Below are 26,586 nucleotides of genomic sequence, written 5' to 3' on the forward strand. Positions count from 1 at the left end.
TAGTAAGCCAGTTTCTTGCATCTAAGTGACAGTATGTAAAATCTGTCCAAGTGCACTTCCCAAAGGTAACTGAAGCCAATCAGCTCTAAATGGCTGTTACCTTCTCTGCTGACATACTCAGCACGGAAGCGGACTGATTGGAAGGGCTCCTTTTCCCCAGACTGGCAGCCTGTCCCTGTCCTCCCACCTGCCTTCCACTCTGATGCCCATCTAAATCAGCCAGAAACCAAAACATATAGATTCTTCAGCCCGGGCATTTCAAGCACACCACAAACAATTTCCTCAGATCAAAAGGGCACAGTGTATGCCAGATGCTACACTGGTCTCCCTCCCTGCTAGAGCATGAGAAAAGGACTGAGTCCTTTCAGCAGTACCACAGAAGTGTCTCACCGTTCACTGCCTTGAGGCTCCCGCTAATGCCATCACTGTGCTGCCGCTTCTGTGCATTCTTGAACTCCTTCAGTGATAAATAAAGGACCTTCCGCACCACCCTCTCCTCTGACCAGGGAATCCCATCACTGTCATCCTAAAGGAGATGGAAACAGAAAGGAGACATTAGTTGCATGCACCTCAAACAAAACAAAAAACCAAACAAACCCCCAAAGCCTAAGGTACAGATTATTTTTAATTCAGAGGGGAAAAAAAAACAACCCAAAAAACCACACACACAAAACCAAAACAAAACAAAAACCCCAACAACGACAAAAAACCCACAAAAAAACCCACAAAGAAAAACTGAAGAAAAATACTATGCAAAAAAATGCAACCTGATCAGCTCTAACAGAAAACAAAAACATATGTATTATCATCAAATAGAGCATTAGTCCCTTTAATCCTTTATTCTGGAAACAGCAGTAGGCATGTACCAGGTGTTAGGCAGGAGGTAAAACCTAATTGTTAAAATCCTTATAATGAATCCCTCACGGAGAAATTTATCACAACCAGGAAGTGCTCTCCCTGGTAACTAAGAGGAGGGAAAAAACCAAAACACTAAAATGAATGCTGCAGAAATTGAAGAGCCAAGTTTGGTGAACCAACTTTACTTGTTGCCATTTTGGCCTTTGTGTCTCTTGGCTCAGGTTATTTTTCTTTCCTGTTTAGTGATTTGCATTAATTGCACTGTTACAATGAAGTTGCATATTGATAGCAATGAAGTTATTATGAATTTATCTCAGAATAAAGCCAAGCGGAATTTGGCATACACGGGGCAGTTTTCTACTTTTTAGGAGACATGCTATTTTGTCAAAAGGAATACTAGTCTATGTCAAATTTAGTACTCGCTTTAGTTAGAAGATAACTCCCTGGGAAAGTAATTCCCTAAAGCCTTTAGCATTCAAATAAATTAAGTCAGCGAATTGATATAAAGACGTAAGTGACACAGGTAAGTAATCATATTTTCATAAGCTCCATAATTGTCTTGGGGTCTTTGGAAATCACTATTTGAGCATTCTTGCCCTTTAATTCCTCAGGGGCTATGTCACTGCCAAAGCAAAAGATTACATTTCTAGGCAGACCTTAAGTGCTTAAGTGTACCACGGTGTACAGTCACAGTCACCGCAGGATGGAAACTCCACAAGCCTGATCAGAGATCCCCACCAGGAGGCAGGAGAGCTTAGACCATCCATACGCCAAAGACGAGACACACCGCCAACATCCAAAAAAATAACCATAGTTTAGAGTGACCAGCAATAGCAAAATTCTTTGCTCCTCTAGTGACATATTGGCATTCAGCTGCTGAATTGCGATCAAAAACATTTTCATCCCTCACCCTCCCCCGCAAAAGATTCTAGGACAAATTACTTGGCAGGGGTTAAAAAACAAAATAATACAAAACAAACAAACAAAAATACCCAACAAAAAAAGCAATACAATGAGTGCAGTGAAAGCAACCAGCATTTTGGCAGCAGGATGTGCATTTCGCACGAGGGACAAGCTACTACACTTTGAAGACGGCTGAGCTATGCCCAAAGAGTTTTAGAGTACAGGCAGCTCTGGGCCAAGAAAGCAAACTTTGCAACCAAACACCCACAGCAACCAGAAAAAGACGAAAAAATCTCTCAGCGAGCATTTTAAAAAGACTAGTACATCCAGTTATTTTGTCAACAAAGGTTTACACAAACGACTCCGGCTTACCATTTTGCTGCCAACAGCAGCTTCAGCCCCAACCAGAAGCAACACTAAACAGGAGAGGGCTGCAGCCCAATTTTAACAAAGCTTGCCCAAAGACACCCTCATTTACATTCACACCAACAACAGCCCAATTGGACATCATGCATTTCTGTTTACAGGGGAACTACTTAATAAATCTTTAAGGAAGTCAGGCTCAGTTAGGAAACAGCCCTAAGTACCTTCAACCCCTGCCCACGTTAAGGAGACAAGCCTGTGAAACACCACTCACTCCCTTTACTGGCATCTGTACGGGAAGCTGCACAAAAACACCCAATGGTTCCTGATCTCACTGGCCCATTTACCCTCATTAAAAAACCCAAGAAAAAACAAAAAACCCCCAAACAAACAAACAAACCCAAACAAACAAAAAAAACCCCACAAAACCAAACAACAACAACAACAAACCACCAAACAAACAAAACCCCACCACAAAAGAAATTGAATCCACTCTGCCACAACATCTCACTTCAACAGTGACAGGGTGAAACCTGCTGATAGCACTGGTCTTTAAATTGGCATGTGCTGACCCCAGGACCTGTGTCCTGGCACCAGCAGGCTACAGGGCCTCCTGTGGACAGGAAGACACTCACCACTGCACACCAGCGGCCTCTGATCGAGCCACCCTCCTGTGAAGAGCCTGGAGTCATCTCCATCTCCCCAGGCAATATGCTGGATGCAAAAGAAATGTCATGCATCCAACTGCCAGCCAATTTTCCAGCAGCCAAGGTGTCTCCCTGGTGCCAGCTGGAGGCCCCAGCAACGTGCAGGACATGTTCCCACCGGCCCTGGGGGCTGCCTGGGCATTAGTGCCTCCTGGGAAGAGATGGATCCCAGAAAGTGAGAACAAAGATCTCAGCGCCCCATGAAGCAACTTCACACCACACTCAATTCCTGGAGCTGTGTAACTCCAGATGAACCATACTGGCTTCATCTGCCCTGCGAAACAAGCGGTGCTGCCTCCAGAAATACACACGGCGAGTCTCTCCACACCAGAACCCCACCAGCCCAGCCGTGCCCAGGCTGCAGCCGCTGTCCTGCCTGCAACCGCTCTGCTGTGGGCTTCCCCTGCACACACCACCCGGCTCAAAAAGAAGTCCTCGAGCTCTCCAACACCATGTGCTATCCAAGGTCAGCAAAATAAGGGGCTAAGCTGCTGCAAACGCCTGTATTCACACGGCTCCATATTGCAGGAGGAATAAAAAGGTTTCACAATTGCCAAGTGCATCTTTCCTGGAGCCTATGGTGCAAAGGCAGTCACATACTGGAGAGCGGCTGTCTCAGAGCCCAGCTGAGCTGCAGCTCCACATTTTAACCAAAATTACAGGGGTCAGATCATCTCTACCTCGTCACCCCAGTCGAGGGAGAGCTGTTGTGTGCTTGTGTGCCTCCTCTGCACTCACATCACCACCAACTGCAAGAGTTATCTCACTTTAGCAAAACATACACACACCCAGAACCGCTTAGAAATATGGTCAAGTGAAAGCCTTGAGGAATTTAATCTATGTAACTTCTCAACACCACCCTGTCACCCCCACCCCAAGCTAAAATGGACTGACTCAATTGCTGCCTTTAAATATTTCCACAGGGAGTAGAGATTTGTTAATAGATGGCTCCCAAGGCTGGCAGAGAGGGGTATAATATCATCCAACAGCTGGAACTTGACTCAGAAAAATGTAAGACGGAATTAAGGAACAATTTCTGCAACTGTGCAAGTAATTAGCCATTGAAACGACTTATGGGGAACAAATGGATTGTCCATTATTGACTTAGACCCAAAAAAGGACTGAATAACATCTTAAACTGTACGTTCATCACCACAAGCCCACAACCTTCCCTGTGCAGGTTAGCTGAGATGATTTCTGCCCCCCAATATGACAGTAAGATTATCTTATAAACTCAGAATAAAACTAACAGATGCAAACAACCAGGGAAACCCTGGGGCAGAATTAAGAAACACAGCTGCATCACTTCCTTTAAATTTAAAAAATAAAAAATTTAAAAAAAAAAAAAAAAAAAAAAAGCCACTTTCTTGGTTATGCCGCTTAACCACACATTGTACATTTATGTCTGAACTTCAGTGATCGTAATACATGTTTAATCAATATATAACAATGATATATATAATACATATCGATACATAATGTGTGTATTTTTGCAAAGAAATTAAAATGTGCACCCCCTGTACCTCTCACCATTCACCTACACCTTAGGTGCTTGGTCCCTGCAGTCCAGCCACCTAGTGCGCACATGTGGCCTGCACACAGCCTTCCTATTTCCAAAATTATACTGAAATCCTAATTTGTAAAAAGCAGAAGCGAGGGGATGGCTTAACACCACCACCTGGGCAGGTGAAATGTGAGCCTGAAATCAGGAGAGCTGCTGAGCTCCTTGGGCAGCAGCATGACTCAAGCTTCTCCCTTCATTCACTGCAGACACAGCGTTCTTCAGCCTGGCCCAGCCTTGCCTTAAGCAAACAGGAGTCGTAGCTCACAGGGTAAAACAAAGCTGGAACAAGGGAGAATGCGTGCAGCGCTCCATGTTATTTGCTTCAATTTTTATGTAAATACTTTTACAGCAGTGATGGTTTTATTTGAAAAGTCAGGACTTTGTAAGGTACAAAGATACTTATAAGCATGTGTGTTATGACTCAGTGTGACTGGCATGTTTCCAGCTCTCTCTGGGTCCTTCCCAAGCACACATCTCCTGACCTCATTCTTCATGCCAGGTTGCAAAAAGCAACGCAACCAAACATAAACTCCTTCTTTTTTTCTTTTTCCAGCACCGCATCCAACACTCAGTTAAAATCACTGTGGCACCCAATGCCCTAAATGAATATGCTTTCATGGCTCAACAGCCCCCAGAGAGTCTTTCCTGCAGATGTAAGAAGGTCATTTTGAAGCAATGGGAAAAATAAACCACAAGTTTCTACCCTTTCCTCAAGGATATTTTTGAAGGAGAACTATTTCAAAGGGTGTTTTTTACTGCATTTATAGCAACATAAAAAACCCATGTCTTTTGCATGAAAAACAGACAACACATTTTCATAGATCATACAAATTACTTTTCAGCTAAAGGACCGAGATAAAAATGTTTGTTTACTAGATTCAAGACTTGCAACAGATTTTTGCCTTTTGGCTGTATATCATCAATGGAAAAGAGTTATACCTGTTTTTCTCTCAAAGTCAGACCGAAGAGGAAATGGTGGAAAACTCAGATTCACCTTCCATGCAGTCTCAGGCAAGTTACCACTGTTAAGTGAGATTACCGCTTATTAGCAATTACCTTACTCATTTACAAAGCCTTATTTTTCGGTATGGTATGGCACAGAGCGATCCTCATGAGAAAGCGCTCCATCTTACTGCTGTATGAACACACTTACTTCCCCTGCTGCGTTCACAGAGTTCCATCAGCCTCCTCACCACCACCCCAAATGCACATCGCGGAGTGGAAACCCCACGGCTGGCCCTTCAGTGTCATCTCCCTCTCTGAGCTACCTGCAGGACCCAGGGGGCTGTTCCACGACCAGAGAGCGGAAGCTCTTCTTGGCACAAACTCCTAGCAAAAGTTCGAACTTTCAGGGTAACAATTTGAAACCAGACTGCAATATATTCAACTGAAGCTCCATAAATAAAGATTTTTGGCTCCTTCTGGCAGTTGTCATGCTGCTTGGACTTCTTACAGCCAAGCAGAGCATGGTGCAAACTAGCTCCTCATATATATCCACAAACTAGCTACTCATATATATCCACGGTAATATCTTTGTAGTCTTTCACTTACTATCAAGGTCTCTCCGCTCCCTTCTCTCAGAATAAAGTTCACACTTATTTAATATTTAACCTTTTAATCAAGTTTAACTATCCAAAGAGGATGTAGCAGTTTCTCGTTTAAAACAAACTGCTTATATTCAGTGAGAAAAAATAAAATCTCATGAATGGCTTAAGTTGATGAAGATTGATACAGCTTGGAGACTTTATAGTGGAGTGACTCATGCCTTCTGGAAAATGTAATCTGTTCTGTCTAGTTTAGGAAAATAGGTCATGTTTTAAAAATGTGCTAACTAACATGAAGAAAAGGGGAATTTCCTTTATTAATGGCTCTATTTTAGCAATTAAGTCTCTCTGGTATTTACAGCTACTTTTTCCCCTCATACTTCCAGAATACTTCCCCAAAGAACTCAAGTTACATTACAGCTCCCAACTTGAAGGACCAGAGTTATCACAGCAAAGAAACAATGGAAGAAAACAAAAATGTCTCTTCCTCCTGGTTTTAGCACTTCTACAGCTTTCATCCCCTGCCATCTCCTATTGGTCTGTGCTCTTTCACTGCCTTCTGCTGCACCAGGGACTGCATCTCCTCCTTTCAGATGAATTCTGAAGAGCAACATGGAAGAGAAACGCTCTGGTTTTTGGGTCACTAAAAGCCTTGGGGCACTTTTAAGCCCAGTGAGCTTCAACCTGCTCTTGCAAAAATACATGATGGTAGAAGAGTTACAGTCAAAATCTCCAAATACAAGTCATTCCCAGAAGTGAGGCATAAAAAATAGTTCCTAAACTTACCTTAAGCCTAATAATGAAATACTTAAAAACAGTTATTTCGTATGCTGATTGTTTCTTTTACATAAACTTAAAAGGCCTTGATCGTGTTTCTACATCTCTAGAAAACTATTACTCAGTATGAAAGTAGTGAAAGCTTATAAGTTGTCAACTGTTTCCCATATCGGTCCGCCAAAATAAACGCTTTAAAAAAAAAAAAAAAAAGGCAAAGCCCAAACAAATCCGGAGTAAAGACAGATCTAAGGTTTCTTAATTTGTCAACCTGTACTACAACTTCAACTCAAGCCATCTCAGTGATAGCACTAACTCCACAGCTATGACTTTCTTAGGCCAGTTTAGGAACCTAAACCACCATTTTGCACCTGAGCTTTGGGACCTGACATGAACTGAGGGTGGTAGTGTGTGGGTAGAAAAAGGTATGGAGGTATAAGGTAATTAATTATTCAGACTGAGAGAGGGGTTTTGATAATCAGCTTAATTCACCTAGCACCACACCAGATGCATCTGCTCCAAACCCAATGCCAGCATTAGCCCTTACATACTTATTCAACCAGTTTGATCAGAAGAGTTAAAATCTCATCTTAAGAAAAATTACTGTCTTCATCCAGATCAATTTCCTTATTTCTAACTACATGACCAAACGGTGACTACTGCTGGGGCAAATAAAAAAGCGGGACTGCCCCTTTGCACAGCAACTTACACTAGGAGGGATGCAAGCCCATCATGGCACTGAAACATGACAACCATGATAAAGGAGGGAATCACAGATGGCATTCAGGAAATGAATGCAACCTTGCCATAGTGTAACTACTGAGAGCCTCAAATATCTCACTGTGTTCTGATGAACCTTACCCACTTCTTCAAAAATGAATTATGTAATTTAGAGAAGTGAAAGGGAAATATAAAGGGGTGCCAGGGCATCTGTTACAGGGGCAGGGCCTGCAACGATTCAGGTAGGTCACAGCCTGACAAGGTACAATTCCCTGTCTGACCATCATTTATAGACAATTTATGCTGAGCAAAAGCTCGGACTTGATATATAGGTTCTTACCTGGTGCTCTCTTCAAATGAAGGGAACACCTCCTAAAAGGTACACTGAATGACCTTTGAAAAGGTATGCTGTATACAAACACATCCGTCCCAGGCAGAAACCAAAATAATTTAAGCATCATGTGTTGGTGAATTGGTCTGATTCCTTCTTAAAAGAAAAAGAAAGAAACCAACCTGATGGGTGATGTTTACACTACACGTCTTCACTTCTCTGAAACACTATGAAATAATGTATGTTTATCTTTGATTACATAGTAGAAAAAAAGAAAAAAATACAGCTGAAATTGGATTAGAAACTTCTGCTGAAAAACAATTTATTGCATAACACAACTCTGACAGCCTGGGTTTCTGGCCACCAACTGAGCCTTTATAAAAATCTGCTGGGCAGATGCCAAATCAGCTCTTTGAGTCTTGGCATGTCCGACATCTGAGACAGTAGTCAAGGCAGCCACATGTCCCGTGCCATCCACAGCCCCGCGCTTTTACGGTTAAATCGCACCGTCAAAGAACAGAGTAGTATGAGCCATTAAACACACAAAGGTAAAAAAATCTCCTGCAGCTGCAGATCTGACAACTCTGATCACACTGCAGAAGACCAAGAGCCACAACAGGATTTCTCCTTTTTCACAATCTGCTATTAATTTGAACATAAAAGTAGTTTTTGAAGAGGGGGGAAAAGAGAAGCAAGAAAGGTAGCAAGCTCCAAAAAGTATCTACACTCCTAGCTGAAAACCACTGCCATTTATAAATTTTACATTCCAAATATTCTTACTGTCTCCAGTTCTATTTAAAACTCTCCACCAAATACACTTCAGATAGACAAATAAAACCCAGTATGCAAAGTGTATTCAGCAGCTCAAAATAATTAAATTCAAATATATTCTTTTTAATTAATTTCAGTTTGTATTTTTATAGAGGTGTTCAAGCTCCAGAATGCAGCCATATAAATACAGTCCAATAAAAAGCATTTTTTGCAGTTAAATGTCTGCTAATAAGACCTACAGATATGTATGGCTAATCCTGCTGCATACTGCTCATTATATTGAGACTTTTTTCCACCCTCAACCAGAAAGCCTGATCCTCAGCTTGATAAATACTAACACCTTTCGCATACCAAAATAGTGTATATGTAATGGGGAAGAGAGAAAGATAAAACTGGCGTGTTATAAATTTGCCTTCAAAATTTAGATAGGAATTAAAAGAGATATAATCTTTTAGTGCCTCACCGTGTCTGAAAGTTTGGTCAGTGGCATCAATACTTTAGAGAAGCTGAAGAACTGTTAACGTGTTTACCATCTAACCTCACACATACAACAGGAGGTCGGTGCTTAAACCATTTCTTTTGTGGGACTGTTATCTGGATGCTGAAGCCTTGCCGATAACACAGGAAATGACTGGCTCATCTATTTGCTTTCCAGAAGTATGGGGGGGGGGGGGGTGGTGGTGTGTATATATATCTATATATATCTATACCTCAGCAAAAATGTGCAAATCTGCAAATACAGAACTCAGATTGCTCCCTCAGAGAACTAACTATAGCGGCCCAAAGCCTATGTAGTTTACCTATATTGTTTAATATAGCTGTGCCCACCAGGAACATGACGCCTCCTAAGCCTGAGGCTGGGGATGAAGGTACCCTTGAAAATATGGGAAAGACATATCCCTGCTGGATGACCCTGTACTCACCCCCATTTAAACCTTACCAGTAGGAATACGTTTCACTGGTTTAAAGGAACCAAAGAGGAAATTTTGGCTCACCTGACTCACTTGGATGGCACTGCAGCAGCTCATGCCTACATGAGTAGCTCCACCACCAAAGCCCTGCAAGAGGACCACGGCCAGCAGTGAAGTGTGACATTGCCCAAGCTGGGGCTTGGCAAACTCTACCCACAAAGTAACCTGCACTACGATGGACCTGCAAGTTTGCATAAATGTGACCCAAAGCAGGTCTTGGGCAATGCAAGGAGTCCTTTGTCTTAGCCTGGAAATGTTGATTTCTTCCACTTTCATGTAAGCCTACTGGACGTCTGTGTTTCAGGCAATCATCGGGTTTAAAAATGGATGTAAAGAAAGGGGGGAAAAAAAAGAAATCTGGTCAATCTTCTAACCCAGGGAGGAGTAATGACAGTTAAATATGCTGAACACATCTTTTGCTGGGAAGCCTCAGGATACTGGTGCCTGAATCAAATTTAATGAGCCTGATGGGGAGCCAAATAAGTTTAACTGACACAAGCTCCTGGAATGGGCACACCGATATTGCACTAAAAGTGCGTCATGTTGATTTTGCTTGATGTACTACCCAAAAGGGAGATATCTATCAGAATCATTTTGTCCTCGTTCATATTCCCAACTGGAACAATATCCTTTAAAGCTAGGAAGGAAGTATCCATTGAAGCCGGGAGATGGAAACTAAACCTATACTCTTTCCTCCTAAGCCAATTAAAGGACATGTATGAGGAGACACTAAAGCTGCTCTAAATGTATTTTCAGATCACTGCAGTTCTATCAGGAAATCCTCTGCAAAGATAAGCTACATAAGCAGTGGACACCCATACTCTAAGGCTTTTCCAAGCTTACCCTTCAGTATTAAATACGTCTGACTTCCAAAATATCACCCAGCAAACAAGCCAAGAATTTCAGACTGAGCAACACCAAAGCACTGCTTTGTCACTCACAAGCTCCATGAGACCTGTTTGGGTTGGCATTCAATCCTCTCATCCCTCCTCCACTCCCTGATCAATGGCAACAGTCAAACTTTACTGGAGATATTAGAAGTACATCAAAGACAACCATTAAGCTTTTAAGTGCACTAATTGACATTTTAGCACTTACAAATCCATCTATGTGTTCTATCACTCAATTTACAAGACTTCATACCCCACCTGGTAAGAGTTCCCTGTGTTTTTAGAGGGTAAGGGGGGATTTTCAAAGCTGTATTCTTTTCCCTCAGACAGGATTTTAGAGAATTCAAATTACAAATATAATGCACTTCAAAAAGTAACACATTTCACAAATTTAAGAGCTCTTCCATAAAAGCTGTAAATGGCATCACAGCTATAACTCACAGGCTTCGAAGCTCCAATGAATTCTGCAGCTGTTGCGGCACGTTGAAGCCAAATCATTGTTACCTTCACACCACCACAACTGAAAACCCCAGCTATGATATTACTAACTGCATGGTGCTACATGAAAAAGAGGAGGGGAAAAAAGGAACCCCTGCGTGCTTTTGCAGCTCCTTCTTTCTTCCTTCACAAAGCCAGCATAAAACAGATGCTAAAACCATGAGGGACTGCCTCAGGTTTTCCTACAATGACTATCCCACAACAGGATCCAGGGAAGCATTTCAGAACAACCGTCCCCACAGATGCTGTAACATCAGAGGATACAGCACTCCCCTTCCCAGGTATGGTGACTTAGAGCAGACAAGCCACTACCCACGGCCAAGCCTAGCCTCTTGATTATAGAAGAGCATCTCAATGACAGCAGGTCTGGACCCTTCTTCTATTACTGTCACAAACCAACATGTTCCCCTTCTGTTCTGTTAGAGAAATTCTCATTCAGTCCCAATATTTAAAGCAACAAGAAAGATCATATTAAATTCCCGGGGTTTTAAGCCGTTCAGTTCATTGCTAGATCTATTTTAGGGTCTGAGGCTGCCAGCCACCCCCACAGAATCTGCGCATTAAACACGGCTTTTGACAGGCTTGTTTATACCTTCTGCAGCAATCAAAGGCAAAACACTACAAATCAAAGAACCAGGAGACAAATACAGTACTGAGCATAAGGGAAACCTCAAAAAGCTAGCCAGCAGCAAACCTGCTGCTCACCGAGCCCCACGGAACAACACGAGATAACACAGGAAAACAGAAATGGATAGTTAAGTAAGAATATGCTTGTGCTGTACGTATGCAAACATCTGCAGGCAGGACCTCTGAAGCAGACATCTGTCAAAAGAAGTGGATTCAGAATCACAAGAAAAGGAGCAGGAGGAAAAGTATTCATTTTCTCCAAGAGTACCATGGAGGGAGGCCATAATTTAAGAATTCCAGTTTAAAAACTGCAGGGGACTTTAGATGCTTATTGGTACCAGAAAAACAACAAAGAAAAGAAGCAGGCACAGACAATGTACAGTATTTCTGAGGCTGGGATTTAAACAGAAACAGCAAAGGCTGCATTTTGGGACCCAGGGCAGTTACGCCACACAAGGCAGTTGTCTCCAATCCATGTCGTTCCACAGAGAAAGGAAAATCACATTTTCCATTTAATTCTTTAATTCTCTGTGGAATATGTGATATGGATAGAGTCCATTTTACCTAGTGACACACTCACTATGAACTGCACATGCCATACTTCAGCAAACGTGCCATGTCAGGGAAGCATCTAAGGTGTATGTTAAAATTACACCCAGAAGAAATTCAGCAGTACACCTTTGCTACTGTGTTCCTTTAAACCTTTCACCTCTTAAACTGCAAGTTCAATGTCAGATTATAAACATTGTAAAAGCTCATAAAATCCAATCATAAACCTGCCAGCTCATTTCAAGATTATTTGCTCTTAGCTTTGCAAAAACATCATAAGCAGTACGAGAATTGCATCATTTCTCTGCAAACTCTCCAACCCTTCAGCTGCATCAAGCTAAGGGACGGGCAAATGTTACAGCCTTACCTCAGAGAAAGACCTTTGTGATTTTCACAACCGATCACCTGCCTGCTAAGCCATCCACGGCTACATCCCCAACATCAGCTTCTGATGAAATCACCTTCCTTCCTCTTGCAAAATCTAGCTTTGCCTGTTACCACCACAACTGATCGAGACATGAAAGCCTTCTGCAACTGCAGCAGGAGCAAAGGCAAAGTTGAGATTTTGGGACAACTCTGTGGGGCCCCATGCAGCAATGCCTACCTCCAGCCCTCCCAAAGACTGAGCCAGGCACCAGTGCAGCTGCCCAGGGAGTGGGCAGAAGCACAGGCTGATATACACCTCCCCACACATTAGCAGCATCAGGTGCTGGTTGTTTACATTAGGCTGCTGTAGGAAAAGAGGGGGCACTTCATTATGTGGGCTGGATTTCCTGCATGACCAGCCACATCATTTCAACCCTCCCAAGGGAAAACACTGTGGGCTTGACAGAAGCTGTTTCTTCTCTGTGGAAAAGGATGGTTTTAGTGGAATGAAATTGTCATGGGGGTCTAGACAGAGCAGGGCTTATCAAAAACAGGTTTCTGCCAAAACATTGCAGGAACTGGCTCAATCTATCTAGCAACACCACAGTGATGGTTATGAAGGCCATTTGCAATCAAGTCTGTGATTTGACCGTACCCACAGCACCGACAATAAACTCAACCTGGACTTCACACTTCAAGCGCACAACAAACCACTCTGGTTTTTAGCTTTGCTGTGTGCTTGCAGAAGGCAAAACAGGGTACACAGAAGAGGGGAAGGGAAAAAAATGAAGACTGGGTTAGAACAGCCTTACATTTTTAGGTGTGGATCAGCTCTTGCAGTCTCTTGGCAAATGAGACGCCAACAGAGAATCATAAAGGCAAGGTGTGTTTCTGTTTATTTTAATTTGCAGTCTACTGAGTCTACTGCTTTGTTAGCTCATTCATGAGTAACGGTGGAACTGGAGGCTGAATGCAATGATGGACTGGGCAAGGCAGATATATCCACTCAAAGTGGGAACCTCCTCGGCTACCAGCCTCTGCTCGCCACAGAACAAGCAGACCTGTTAGAGCCCGGCGCTATTCCCGTGGCACTGTGAGCAGGGAAAAGATAAACCATCTGTAATTTCAGCCCACTGGAAATCCTTATCAAAAGGCCATAACAGATACAAGGAAGAGGAACAGAACAATGATTACACTCCATGTTGCGGGCAGGCACAAATTTGGTAGCTCCATTTTCCTACTGGAGCAATCTCAGATGCACTGGGCACGTGATCACATCCAGTCATGTTACATGAAATGAATGCAACACCCTTTGAAAGCAACAGGATACAGGGATGGAGCTATGTGCGCTTTGGGAGAGCAGATAGTGCTGAATCCTAATTAAAGAATAAATAAATAAATAAATAAATAAAACCAAAACAAAACAAAAAAAACACAAACACACACACACACACCCCCCCCCCCCCCACATTGTAACTTGTTTAAATGCCTTTGCATCACTGGGTGACCTACTCCTCCCCATGACTCCTGCATCCTAGCCATTACAAGTCACTGCATCTGCATACAGATGTAGCAGCAATGGTACGGCTTAATCAGTCAATGTTTTCACAACACATATTTCAAATATTAAGCACTTATTGAAGACTTAGAAGTTACTGTGTAAATATTTGTATTATATTATACTGCTAATGCTTCCTCGCCAACTGTGGAATTTTAAATCTATCTCGTCTGATAAAGCTTTATTTACATATCACACTGCTCTCGATACTCAACAAAGTGAACTGACTAAATTTACACCAACTCCATTGAAGGAGTACTCCTCAGGAAAGAGCAATTCAATGATTTTCTGTCTCTGTTGTGTGACCAAACTAAACCACACGCAGTCACATGGCTTGTTTTGGGTTGATGTTAACTGTTTCCACTAAGCAACAATGCACCCAGGGAAAGCATTGCACAAATTCAGCTTGCTCTCAAAATACAACGCAAACCAGCACAGTCCACACTGAGAGCAATATACTCCCAACACAGAGTCTCTGCTCAAAATCTGGGAAGCTACTGGTGCCCACTGACCTTACATCCACAGCACTGCTGCAGTAGCTTTAGCCCTCTGAGACACTCCCAACATACTATAATTGGTGCTCAGGCACTGAAATAGTCCCAGGGGTTCTGGACCGAAGAAGCAGGACTTCAGCCACCAGGCACTGGGGGGGAGGCAAGCAGAGTTCGTTGCTTATTTATTCGGGTCAGATTATCACCGTCCACTATTTTACAAGAGGGGAAGGCCATAAGAAGCTGCTAACGCTCAGACGAGGAGTAATGCTTGGCAAAACATGATCAACACACAACCAACAGCAAATGCAAACACCATTATTAGTCCCAAAGTAACTTACATGAAAAAAAATAACAGCCACCAAAATGTGGTGAAGGTTTTTTCTATTTCTGAAAAAGATGACAGATTTAAATGGCCTTGGGTTTCCACATAAGCTTTAGGAAATAACCTGTGCCTCCTTTTCTCCCCCACAAAAACAACAACAACAAAAAAACACCCTAAAAAGCAAAAGAAAACTTATGGAACTTCATATCAACTCCAACAGTTGATACCAAGTTTATCATCACATCATCTTTGAAAAAATCTGAGTGTCTAAATCACTGACAGTATTGAAGAAAACCCTGTAGTACAATAATAATCTTTTTACTCACTGAATCTAATTGCAGATTTATTTGTTTTACAAATGGAAGGAATATTTACTCTCTGATGAACTCAGTTAGACTTGCACAATCATATGCTGAAAAGGAAAAAAAATGGAGCTGAAGTTGCATGCTACCTTTCGACAGCTCTGCCAGCTGGAAATATGCCATCAATTGTCTGTTCCCTACGTGACTCGAAAGCAGAGGACTCTCTTAATAGAAATTCACTCAATTTCACCTTGTTTACTTCAGGTTTAAGAAAAAGCTGGGAAGAAGGTAGATTAAATATTTTTCCTTTTACGAATATCCTCCTGCCTTTCTTAGTAACAAGGTTTTAGCTTCAGACCAAATTTATGACATTTCCAATCTTAAGTGTTATGGAAATTGGAAGAACAAAGTAGAAATGGATATATTAAAAGAATTTTCCTTAGTTTCAAAATCTTAACAGTATCATGCTAAGAAAAAAGATGTACCTCCAAGCATTCTGTATGTGTTAGTGCCAAGCTATGCACTCAGTCAGTATATGTGCATTTCTGTTCTGGAGAAATATGTTCGGCTTCCACAGAAAGTCACAGGCACACATAAACAAATAGCAGAAAGCAACAGTTTTATGTCAGCCCGTTTATTCAAGAAAAACAAAATTCAGCATGTGTCACTTTTGCACAAGCATTTACCCTAGCTTTTGCTACGCGCAGGAAGGACAGACAGACATACACACAAAGTACACAGCATGTACTGCCCATGAGCTGCTGTGTCTCCGGCGGCACAGCTGAAGCTCTCTGTCACTCACAGCCCCCTGACAGCGGGCCAATGCACTTGCCCCAGCCTACTACAGATAAATAAACACAGAGCACGTTGTATACAGACATCTGTCCTTTTTTTCCACCTTACCAGTCAAGAAATGCTACTAATACAACAATTACTTAACCATGTAAATCTGAGGTTAATAAAAAGACCATGTTTTGAGTGACAATATCTACTTTGCCATTGCAGAACTCTTTTTTTCCCTACAAATAAATGGGTAATAATCCAGAAATTGAACCCTGAGTGCTGAACTAGTAGCTTTCTTTCTTAGACACTTCAATACATTAAGTGCTTTGCATTATGGACAGATCAACTGCCCATTCACTACAGAAGGTTACCAAAGAGATGCTGTAATCTCATTTAGCTCCCCCTGTGTTTACCTTCTACAGCCAGTCTTGGATAGCAGGGGGAAAAAACAAACCATGCAAGAATAAAACTGGGACATTTCAAATGTGGAATGAGAAAATATTTACTTCTCAGGTTAGAGACCCTTTTGCTACAGCTACCTACTAAAGAAGTATGGTGCCAAAACTATGAGAAGATAGAAGGAGATTTACAGATTGGAAATATTTTGAAATGCAAATGAAAAAGGTAGCAAATCAAAACGCTGTGAAATTTATTTAACAGTTAAACAATCCAGTGCAGTTTACAGCAAACGTCATTGTGTAAAAATTTGGATTCATGACCAAAAATACACACAAGACCAATGCAAGGATAAAATGAGGATAAAGAAGACATAAATCACAAAGTTTGAAACCAGTCATTCCGTTTGCACTTTTTTTTCTGTGTTTCTGGTCTGTAACACTTGCCAGGTATGGCAATCTGGTAAGATTCTCACAAAAAAAACCCTACTTCCTATAATAATAAACCCTCTTAATTTCTGTTGCAGAAAAAGTTCTGAGCTGAAAACTACTAAAACTTGGAAAATAGACAGGGAAAACAAAAATTTCAAAATTCATCTCCAGAATGGACAGTAGGAGGAAAAACAAAGTTACCAATGCAAAAATAATATATTTTGCCTCAGTCAGGTAAAAAACCATGAAATACTAAATTAAAAAATACAGTTAAGAAAAACAGGACAAAAAAAATGGCAGTGAGAGAAGGCTTACCAGAGTGTTCACTTTAGGCAAGACACCAACCTGAGGAACAATTTTTATCTCTGGGCAATAACCAGCCTTTGGTGTACAGTGTGCTGTAAGTGGAGATCCATGGAGAGGGGAAGAGTGGGAGTGGGAAAGCGAGGCTGGGTGAAAGGCACAGTGTTAGGAAATTCCCAACGTGTATCTTGAATATGCAGATAAGCCTAAAAAATGAAACATTCACAGGCCTCAAAGTCTTTAATATTGCTAAGGTGCATACAGTATGCCACCACTGAACACCATGTCCAGTCTCACCCACAAATAAATCATTTTCACATGGACATTGCAGAAAGTAATGCATGCTTGTCTGTTTGTACTGAAATCAGTCCTTCTCTTTGCACTGCAAACATGCCGGACCAGAAACATGGCTGGCCCAGTATAAGCACTCAAGGACGCAACACCATCTACCATGCAGATGGCACTGTGACCTCGATCCATAATAAATCTTATTTTAATTTAGGAAACAGTTTTAAGATCCTGGACACGTTACTGATTAAGAAGAGATGCTCAGCGAGAGAGACCCGTCCATTGCGCCTGCAGGTGTTGGCACCCGCACAAGAGGACCCTGCATACTGGGTGGGGGGCAAATGGGCCAAGTTCAGAGGGGATCAGTGACCACTCAGGCAGTGGGATGAGTTCATGACAGATACTGGCACAGATGGAGGCAGTTGGCATGACTGCTTATGTTCATTCATGCTGTAGAGTGCCATGGCCAGGGACGGAAGAACAGACATTGAAATGGGAATATAGAAAAGGCTACCAAACCATCCTCAGGACTGGGTTACAGAAGGTAGTGAGGCCGTAGCCACAGTAGTAGTCTTGGACCAGACTGGAAGGACATTAAACACAGAGGGATATTGAGAAGAAGACCCATGTAGAACATGTTTTTACCGTTTTTTCTCTACAGTGCATCTCAAACACCAAATGGGTTCACTCCTCAAATTTATGTTACGGAATTTCTCTTACATGAAAAAGAGACGTTTCTGCTTGAGCACTAATTCAAGATGCCAATCCACCTTGGCACCAGAGCAGTGAAATTTCACTTCTCAGGGAGAGAAACTTGCTAACCCCTCAAACAATGTGTGCCTCCACACCAACTCTGCAGCAGTCAGTCCCAAGAGCCACCACGTCCAAAAGGCCCCTGTGTCTGACAGCTAGAAACCAATCCCACTGCTCAACTCCAACACTGCTCTGCTCCCTAGCCCATTTGCGTGGGGCAAGGAGAGGCAGGGCACCCACCCCGCTGAGGCACGCGCTCTTGGGGAGGGAGGCTCACAAAAACCTGCCCTATGCATGGAAGAGCCCCCCCGCAGAAAAGTCCAAACTGGTACAGGGGAAAATCAGCCCAGAAAGGAGAAGACAAAATGGGTTTACTTGATTTTTATTTTGTTTTCCCCACTTTCCCTCTTATCTCTATAGCTACACATAGCTGAAAAAAAAGGGAGTTCAAAAGCAGAATCAGTTAGGAAATTGAACCACCTTGTCTCCATTTTAGCCAAGCATTTAAGCAATAAAGATGCTTTAATTACTTGTTTATCAGAATAAAGTTTGGATGCTACTCTGGAAACATCAGCACTCTTCCACTCGCTAGCCAGGATGACGGTCTCAGAAAAGCTTCCCCAGCTGCCACACCAAGTGAAACACAAGTTGAAAATTCAGCTTACTCTCTATGTTCACAGACATAAATCTGAGTTAACCAAACAAGCTGCTTTGTGAGCAGCTGCATTAATGAGATCTGACTGCATGCGGACTCCTGTGCTCAGCTTCATCTGCGTCGTGCTTGCTGCTGGCCAGGACACAGCACCCAGTGGCCAGGAAGGGCCATCATCTTTCTTCCCGCTCCTCAGTTCAGCTACACCACTTGCAGGAGCTACCTTTGCGAATCCTACCCCTTTGTGCAATTTCCTGGACAACTGCTGATAGATTACAAACCAGCTGGTGAAGGGCAGAAGGGTGATGGGAGCATACTAGCCTACTCCCCACGCATGATGCTCTCTTTCCCTTCATGGTATCCTTGCCTTGCTGCTCCATGCATTCAGCTTGGCCCCAACCCTCACACTGACCATCAGCTCCTCAGGCCCTTCACCAGCTTTCCTCCTTGCTAACAGAGCACATTGGATTTCTGCTCATGTACTTCCAATCTGCGCTGAAAACAACACTCAAGATGTCTGTGAAGCACCTTACACTTTTGTCTTCATTTTCCCAGATTTTCTTCCAAAGGCTTGGCAGGCATCTACCAGCATTACAACTCCAGGAAAGAGGAGGGAACAAAGAGAGGAAAAGCATGCAGATGCTAAAAAGCTCACAAACCCAATGAAATTATTTCAGGTCACCTGATCTCAGCATTATCCAGCCCCTACAGAACAGATTCGTGGTCCAGCCCAAAATGAACAGCACAAATGTAAACAATACCTGCAAGTGTGTGCTCTTGCAAATACCTAACTGCGAACTAAGTCAGAAATCTTATGATTTTATGAATGGAGGCCACAAATTTCCAGTAACTTGACATTCTTTTTGGTGTACACTTTTCTAAATGCAATTTATGGCTGTTGCTTTTTTTACTTTCAGCTTGTGCAAAATCCAGCCTTCTTCTCCTCAACAGAAGGGAAGAATACAACGTTTAAAATACTACCCTAAGTTTATGAGTAAGGTGACCTAATCCTACAAATCATGTACTTAAAAACCAGTGTTCCTTTTTCAAATGTTTCCTGCATATTCCAAATCATCTGACTCACCTTTATGGACACAGTACAAGTATTAGAGACATCTTAGTTCGTCTAAGATGCAAAGTGCTTAGACAGTCCTTAATAAACTGAACACACAAAAAAATCCACCGCAACAATGATATCCACTTTAAAATGCAGCACAGTGCTGAGGTCAAAGAAACTGGTCAGTTATGGAGAGGCAGCTCTTACCCTTGAACCTGGATGAAGTGGAAAATTATATCGAAATACCAGGACACATGTAATGTGGAATTCATAAATACTCTACATAAGGGAACTGATGTACATTCTGTCTTGCAACAACTATCACAGTCATATTACTTTTCAGAACTTTTTTTAAGGTTTCAGAGCGGCTGAGACAAGACAGTTTTCAGACAAGATTATCTAAGAAAGTCAACTAACACAAAACTGAACAATGCGTGTGTAGCACAGATGAAAACAATGTTCTAGAAGGAAACATAAAATAAAAGGTTTTCATCAAATTGTGGTCTCCAAAAGGGAGAATACATCAGGTTGCTTTCAGTGCACTGATTAGAAGAATGGCAAGTGACATCAAAATTGGTGTGCAGAGCTCATTACCTGCTTTCCAACACCTACCACAATGCAATAAATTTTCACTTCTCATAGGCACTGTGGAAATTCTGAAGGCCTTTGTAACAAAACCAGGATTCATCTTTCAGTTATGACAGGTCCAAACAGTTTTCATTTCCGCAACACTGGAAATGTAGGGAGGCACATCTCAAGCGGTCATACTAGCAATCTGACATCCAACAACAAACATCGCAAATTCACCAGGAATGATTTACTAAAAACTCAAGGAAGCAAACAGCCAGCTACCTAAAAATACGTCTTTTACACTCTGTAAAAACTTACTGTTTTCAAAGATACACCTTAAGTATAAGAAAAAAGATTTTTAAAATTATTTCAAGAGAATTTAAATCAAGAATCACCATGACTAGCTGAAATGTAAGATTTTATTTCAGTAAATCAGAAGTCTCTTCCCAGTCCTTTTACCAAGAATAAATTATTCAAAAAAAAAATTTTAAAGGCCTTTCTCTGCCACCCTCCCTCCCTGGTTCAGTATTACCAGTGAACAGCACAGCTTAGGCATTAACAGACTTGAGCAATATTAACTAGCTGGATAGCAAGATCAGGAATCAACTGGTTAGTGTGACTGGAGAGAAAAGTAAAAAATCTAGGGAAATCAGGGCATCTGTCAAGGCCATGGAGAAGTTAAACATAACCTGTTTCAAGACCTCCTTTCCTTCTGTCCCCATTTCCCAACCCTCTGCTTCAGCTGATCCCAAACAGCAAATTTGTGGGCTTCGCTGTTTGGGTTTTTTCTTTAAATAAGGATGTACTAAAGCTGATTTCATGCTGCTACTCCTGATAGAACTCAGGTTCATGACAAACCTGTTTCTTCCTTCCATTTTGGAAAGTACTTGACTTGTAAGAAAATGCAGAGCATCAGTCCAATCTAACCTGAGGACTGAGTCTTACATCCACGCAAGGGCTGAGAGCTGAGTCAATTTCTCTTTTAGATACAGAATGAACTAACTCCCTTCAGACCCAGATGTACGGAAAAATTCTCTTACTGTAAGCAACTTTCAATTAGTGTTTCACGTGCCTAACTAAAAGAACCTTTGAAACAGATCCTCACTATGTCTCTGTCTGGTTTTGTATAGGTTTTTAACAAATTTAAGTAAAAGTGGCATTATGGATGTGACAGCACGGGCTTCAGCTTTAGCCACCAAACCACCATGACGTGCTTTGGGTGTATCCAGAAGGCTCATATTCTAGTTGCTCACTCAGGCTCAAACTCATGCTGCTGCATCCTCATGCATTTTATTTTCTTTCACGTATTTACACCTTTGCTGGCAGGCTGAAGCAGGGCGAGCAACACCCACCTGAGCTGAAATTGCCCCTTCCTGTTACTACATAGACACATGTCATTACAAATGCAATCAAGTCTTCGAACGCAGGCACAACAGCCCAACCCCTCATGTAAACAGAACTGTAAATCATTCCCTGTAATCCACCTCATGTTTGAGAATGATCCCATCTAGGGCTTGCTTGGAACAGTGGTTTCATGCAGACTGAGGACTCTCCAGCCCTGGCATAATGGCTGCAGAATGAAGGTTGCTTCTCACAAGCGTGTAGAAGCCAGATGGGCTACAGAGATGCTCAAGACGCACCATGGTATGCAAGCGAGGAGATGGAGCTACAAGAGCAGCAAGAAAAATGATGGAGGTAGACAACATTATCTGCAAACCTGATTAATGTTCCTGATCCCCTGAATAGCAATGCAAAGAGATTTCTTACTGTGGAAACAATGTGATTAAGAACAAAGGAGGAGCCTGGAAAGTTGAGAATCAATTTAGCGATTTTGCAGTGTGGTTGTGACAGTCCTCTACTATCTTACTGCTGAATGATCATGGGCACTGCCAGAACAGACAGATAAAAACAGAAGTCCACAGAGTGCAACAAATTTTGTGTTGTTACACTTCAATTCATCTGCAAATCCTTACACATAGTGTAAAATTAAACTCACAGGCACACCAAGTACCACACACACATTTATCACCTTAATGGCTGAGGGTGGGAGGAGATGCTTTTCATTTTTCTAAAATCGAAGGCATATACATCCAAAAAATGCACAGCATAAAATGACAGATTCTTTGGAAGTCAAAGGCAGATGTCAAAAAGACTTTCATCTGTTGGGGATTTCACTGAGAAGCATCTATAATATTGCCACGAAGTCAGGGGAAGCAGATATGGTGGTTATATTCAAGTAGTTCAGCAGGAAGCCAGGCTGAAGAGAAGCAGGGAGAGTTAAAAAATTATACTCTTCTTCCCATACACTTGCTACTCAGAAGCAATAAAGCTGACTGGAAAAAAAATTAAAAAGCAGCAATGAATTAAGAGGATATCAAATGCATTTTATCTGCCCAGTATCCAAACTAGCAGGAAACAACCTGTTAAAAATGCTGCATTCAGAAGCTGCTGCAGAAGGCAGCCTGGCCAGCTCTCTCCTCAGCCGGGCTGCTCCAAGGAATCTGCACACCTATCCAGGACAGCACACTGATTGCTACACACTGCACCTTAATGATCCCTGAGGACGCCTATCATAATATGGCTGTACAGCATTCACATCCCAGAGCAGCATTTCCCTAGGTCTGCATGGGAAGCAAGAGAGGCAGGGAGGAATTCAGCTGAGGAGAAGCTGTTAAAGCTTTTTTTGCCTTGGCAAGTGTGACTTCATCAAGTGAACCTGGTTACGTATGATTACTGCCACTGGAAATCCCGTGTGCCTTAGCACTTGTGAGGCCTCTAGGTGTTGGCAAGGAAACACAGAAGGATGCACAAGATTAAAACCAGAGCCGGAAGTTGAAAAGTGCTTTTTTGAGTCCTTTGCATATTTTTCCCCATATTGTTTAGCTGATCCAGAACTGCGGTCTGCAGGGGGGGGGGGGGGAAAAGTGTTAGCATTTTCTTCTCAGGCCTGATTTCCCTTTATGGTATCCTTCCTCTCCTTCAGCTGTTCCACAGGAGATACTCTTTGGTCTGACAAGCCAAGACATATAAACTTGGTCCAAAGCTACACTTTTAAAGGCAGTCAATGCCAGAATCCTGCTCTATTTCTACAACAACTTTACTCTTACTATTTTTTTTTAAAGTCTAGTCTTTTTTAAAGTCTAGTCTTTACATCAAACTATTTGCTGGAAATAGACAACTATTTCTAAAAAGGATACATTTCATCTCAAGGCCTTTCTTCACAAATCCACCAAATTAGGTAGCTTATTATGAGGAATTAACCAGGGAAGTATGGTCAGCTAGAGATCTGGGTTAAAAGGAAAGACATCTGGAATCACTCTGGTTCTTCCAGAAGTATTCTGAATTTCCCCTAAGGCTTCTGTAACTCCAGACACTGCTTTATTAAAAAGAGTACAAATCAATCCTCAAATGTCTTTACCTTCCATCAGGAGTTTTATGCAACAGCATAATGCCACAAGAAGGTCCCTGGGAAGTCCCACTCAAAATGTTTCTGTCGGCAAGGCGGGGAGTCAGCAATTGCATAGGACAGGAGCATCAGAGATCCCAACAGACAGGTTGGGGAGTGGTGGCATTGCCCCTTGTTACAGCCTGAAACTCTCACACGGATGTGGAACTGTCCCCCAAGCCAGATCACAGCATGTACTGGGGAAAAGCCCAATAGAGAATGTATCTCCTCTGGAAAAGACTAGCTAGGCTTGATTTTTACAAATACTTTCATAACCCATCTGTGAAACAGAATATACAGATTTTTTTTTTTTTTCCTTTTTGGTAAAAGAGTTCTTGTCATTGCACTGAGGGAGCATTTTAAAAAGCCTGCAGTATTTGAAATTGACACACTGTATTTCTGACACCAGAAGGAAGGAAGTTATCTACCTAACATCACTGCCTAAACCAGTTGGAAAGAGAAAAGGTGATAAATAGATTTTAATTACAATCTAATTATTCACAGCTTACGGCCCCCAGCCAGATCCAGCCAACCAGAAAGGTTACTCATTTGGGGCACCACAGTATGTACCCTCTCTGACAGGGTTAGCTTTACTTAGCAGCCCATGAAACAAGCAGGACAAATATAATCAATTTATTACTAGAAAAACCTCGGTGATCACAGAATTGTAAGATACATCCAGCTGAAAGGGATCCCTTAGGATCATGCATACTTTTTACACTTTTAAATATTTTTTGTTTTGTTTTCTACAAAAACTTGTTTCAAATACTCACATCATTGCAACTGTCTGACACAAGTATATGTGACACATATACTTGAGATTATTTTTCCATTCCCAAAGAGATACACTCTGTAGATGACTACTTTTCACTCAACCTGAAAGTGGTCAGCTGTGCCTTTCAAGTCCAAAAAAACCCCTTTCACCCTGATTAATGAAGCTAAACCTTTCCACTTCATTTTCCTTTCAGCACAGCTGCTTCTCTTATCACTCCAACTGTACTTCCCTCAGAGCTGCAACATGATGCCCAGGTCTGGAAAAGCTTAGAAATATTTATTTTTTAGCACATAGGCTTGGGATTTTTTTTTCCAGTAGACATAAAATACCAGACTGGAATGATCCTTTACCTCTTTCTTCCAAAACACTGATTAACGAATAGCTCTTTGTAGAATTTTACAAATTTTCAGGGCCAAAATTTCTGCCTGAAGAGGTTAAAAGACTGCAGAACTTTATCAGGCAATTTCTGAAGTCACAAAGTAACATGGGAGCAGCTACGAGTAATTTTTAAAATTATTATCAAAATTATCCATTCTCAGTAACTTTCTGTGATGGGAAATTCACTACATGGTTAATGTTGCTAAAATATACTTAGATCAAATAAAGCCAAAAAATGACTGCACCTGAAAATAATGCCTAAACAAGTTGGAGAAAATAGCCACAATTTCTGGTAGGCTTTAGAGGCTATGGGGCTCTTAGCATTTAAGTTGAGAAAAATGTTTCAAGAATTTTATGGAATACAGAACATAATGGCAGCAATTTACATTTTGGAGTTAAAAGAAAGAAGGCGATGTATGTTACACAGAGGGAAAACACAAAGAAAAAATTACTTCAACAGCTATGAAAATCCCTTGGGAAAACAGTATTTTGGTTCAAATGCGTTCTTCCTATTTCCTTCCCCTTATGGAACGAATTACTGCTTTTTTTTTTCTTTTTTAACAAGTATACATATATAATATACACGTATGAACCGCATTTAAAATTGTTCAATAAAATTACTACATTAAAGAAACCACACACATTTCCAAGAGAATCAAGAAAGACAGACAGACTCCGTTCTCACACACCAGAAATACCGCCAGATACGCAGGACTGCCCAAAGTCACAGAACAAAGAAAACTCACGCAGATGAGCAACATGTGGCAAACCTTTAATCAGACATTTTTTCTGTGCGTGCTAACACCAGCAAAAGCCAGCACCCGGAATGTCAATATTTCACAGAGCAGAACAAAACCAGCCCTGACAGCACGGGGGCATCTCACAGCACCAGCAAACCACAGCACCGCACAAGCCAAAGAAGAAACACCTTTGAAAATCAAAACCATAAAGCATCTTGGATGATGCGTTCAGACGATCCGGGATCTTAAAGAAAGGAGAAAAAGAAATCAGTTCTATTGTAATTCGAACGGGCGAATGGCAGGCAGCCATCCCCGACTGCCTGCAGAAGACATCTATTGAGACACAGAGAGATGGCTCTTCAAAAGGCATTGTCTGGCTCTGCTTCTCCCAAAAGAGGAGGACAGGTCAGCCTGATCCCCGAGGGTCTTGCCATCTCTCCCCTGCGCAGAGGTGGGACGGCACAGGGCCCACACAGAGCACGTGCATGTCCAGGACACACGAAGGAGCGAGCAGGCAGCACAGCCTCAGCCTGGGAGAGCCGGCGCAGCCCCCGGCCCCGCGACGCTCCGGTCTCTCCTCACCTCCTCGGCGCTCCAGTCAGCCACGCAACAGAGAGCCAATGCTCGTGCTCCGAAATTAGGTTACACACAGTGGTGGCTTCACAAAGAACAGATCTTCCTGCTCCCTCCCCCGCCCGCTCCAAAGCGGACAGAAAAAGGGGTTGGGGAAAGTACTTCACAGATTTTAAAAGAAAAATAAGAGCGCAAGGGAGGGAGGTATCTGCAGCCAAACATGAGTCAAACTGGCCATGATGACAGAGAGAAATATTTCATAAAGCTGCTGCTGGAACTTTCATTGTACTTTTAAAAATTCTCCTGAAGGCAAGGCTTTGTTCAGTTTTC

The 26,586-nt window shown here is 42.1% G+C and overlaps 1 protein-coding gene across 4 annotated transcripts in view; it reads right to left on the reverse strand.

The window, feature by feature from the left end:
* JARID2 (jumonji and AT-rich interaction domain containing 2) overlaps positions 1-26,586 on the reverse strand; it is a 210,759-nt gene that overhangs the window by 117,967 nt on the left and 66,206 nt on the right. For all 4 annotated transcript variants that reach the window (XM_040079569.1, XM_058422368.1, XM_040079561.2 and 1 more), the window contains exon 2: positions 391-526. Coding sequence is in view for 2 of the 4 variants with exons in the window: in XM_058422368.1 (XP_058278351.1) it covers positions 391-526 (136 nt within the window). In the remaining 2 variants the exon portion in view is untranslated. The remainder of the gene's footprint in view (positions 1-390; positions 527-26,586) is intronic.

This window comes from Hirundo rustica, chromosome 1 (assembly GCF_015227805.2).
Source record: "Hirundo rustica isolate bHirRus1 chromosome 1, bHirRus1.pri.v3, whole genome shotgun sequence".
NCBI classification, from domain to species: domain Eukaryota; kingdom Metazoa; phylum Chordata; class Aves; order Passeriformes; family Hirundinidae; genus Hirundo; species Hirundo rustica.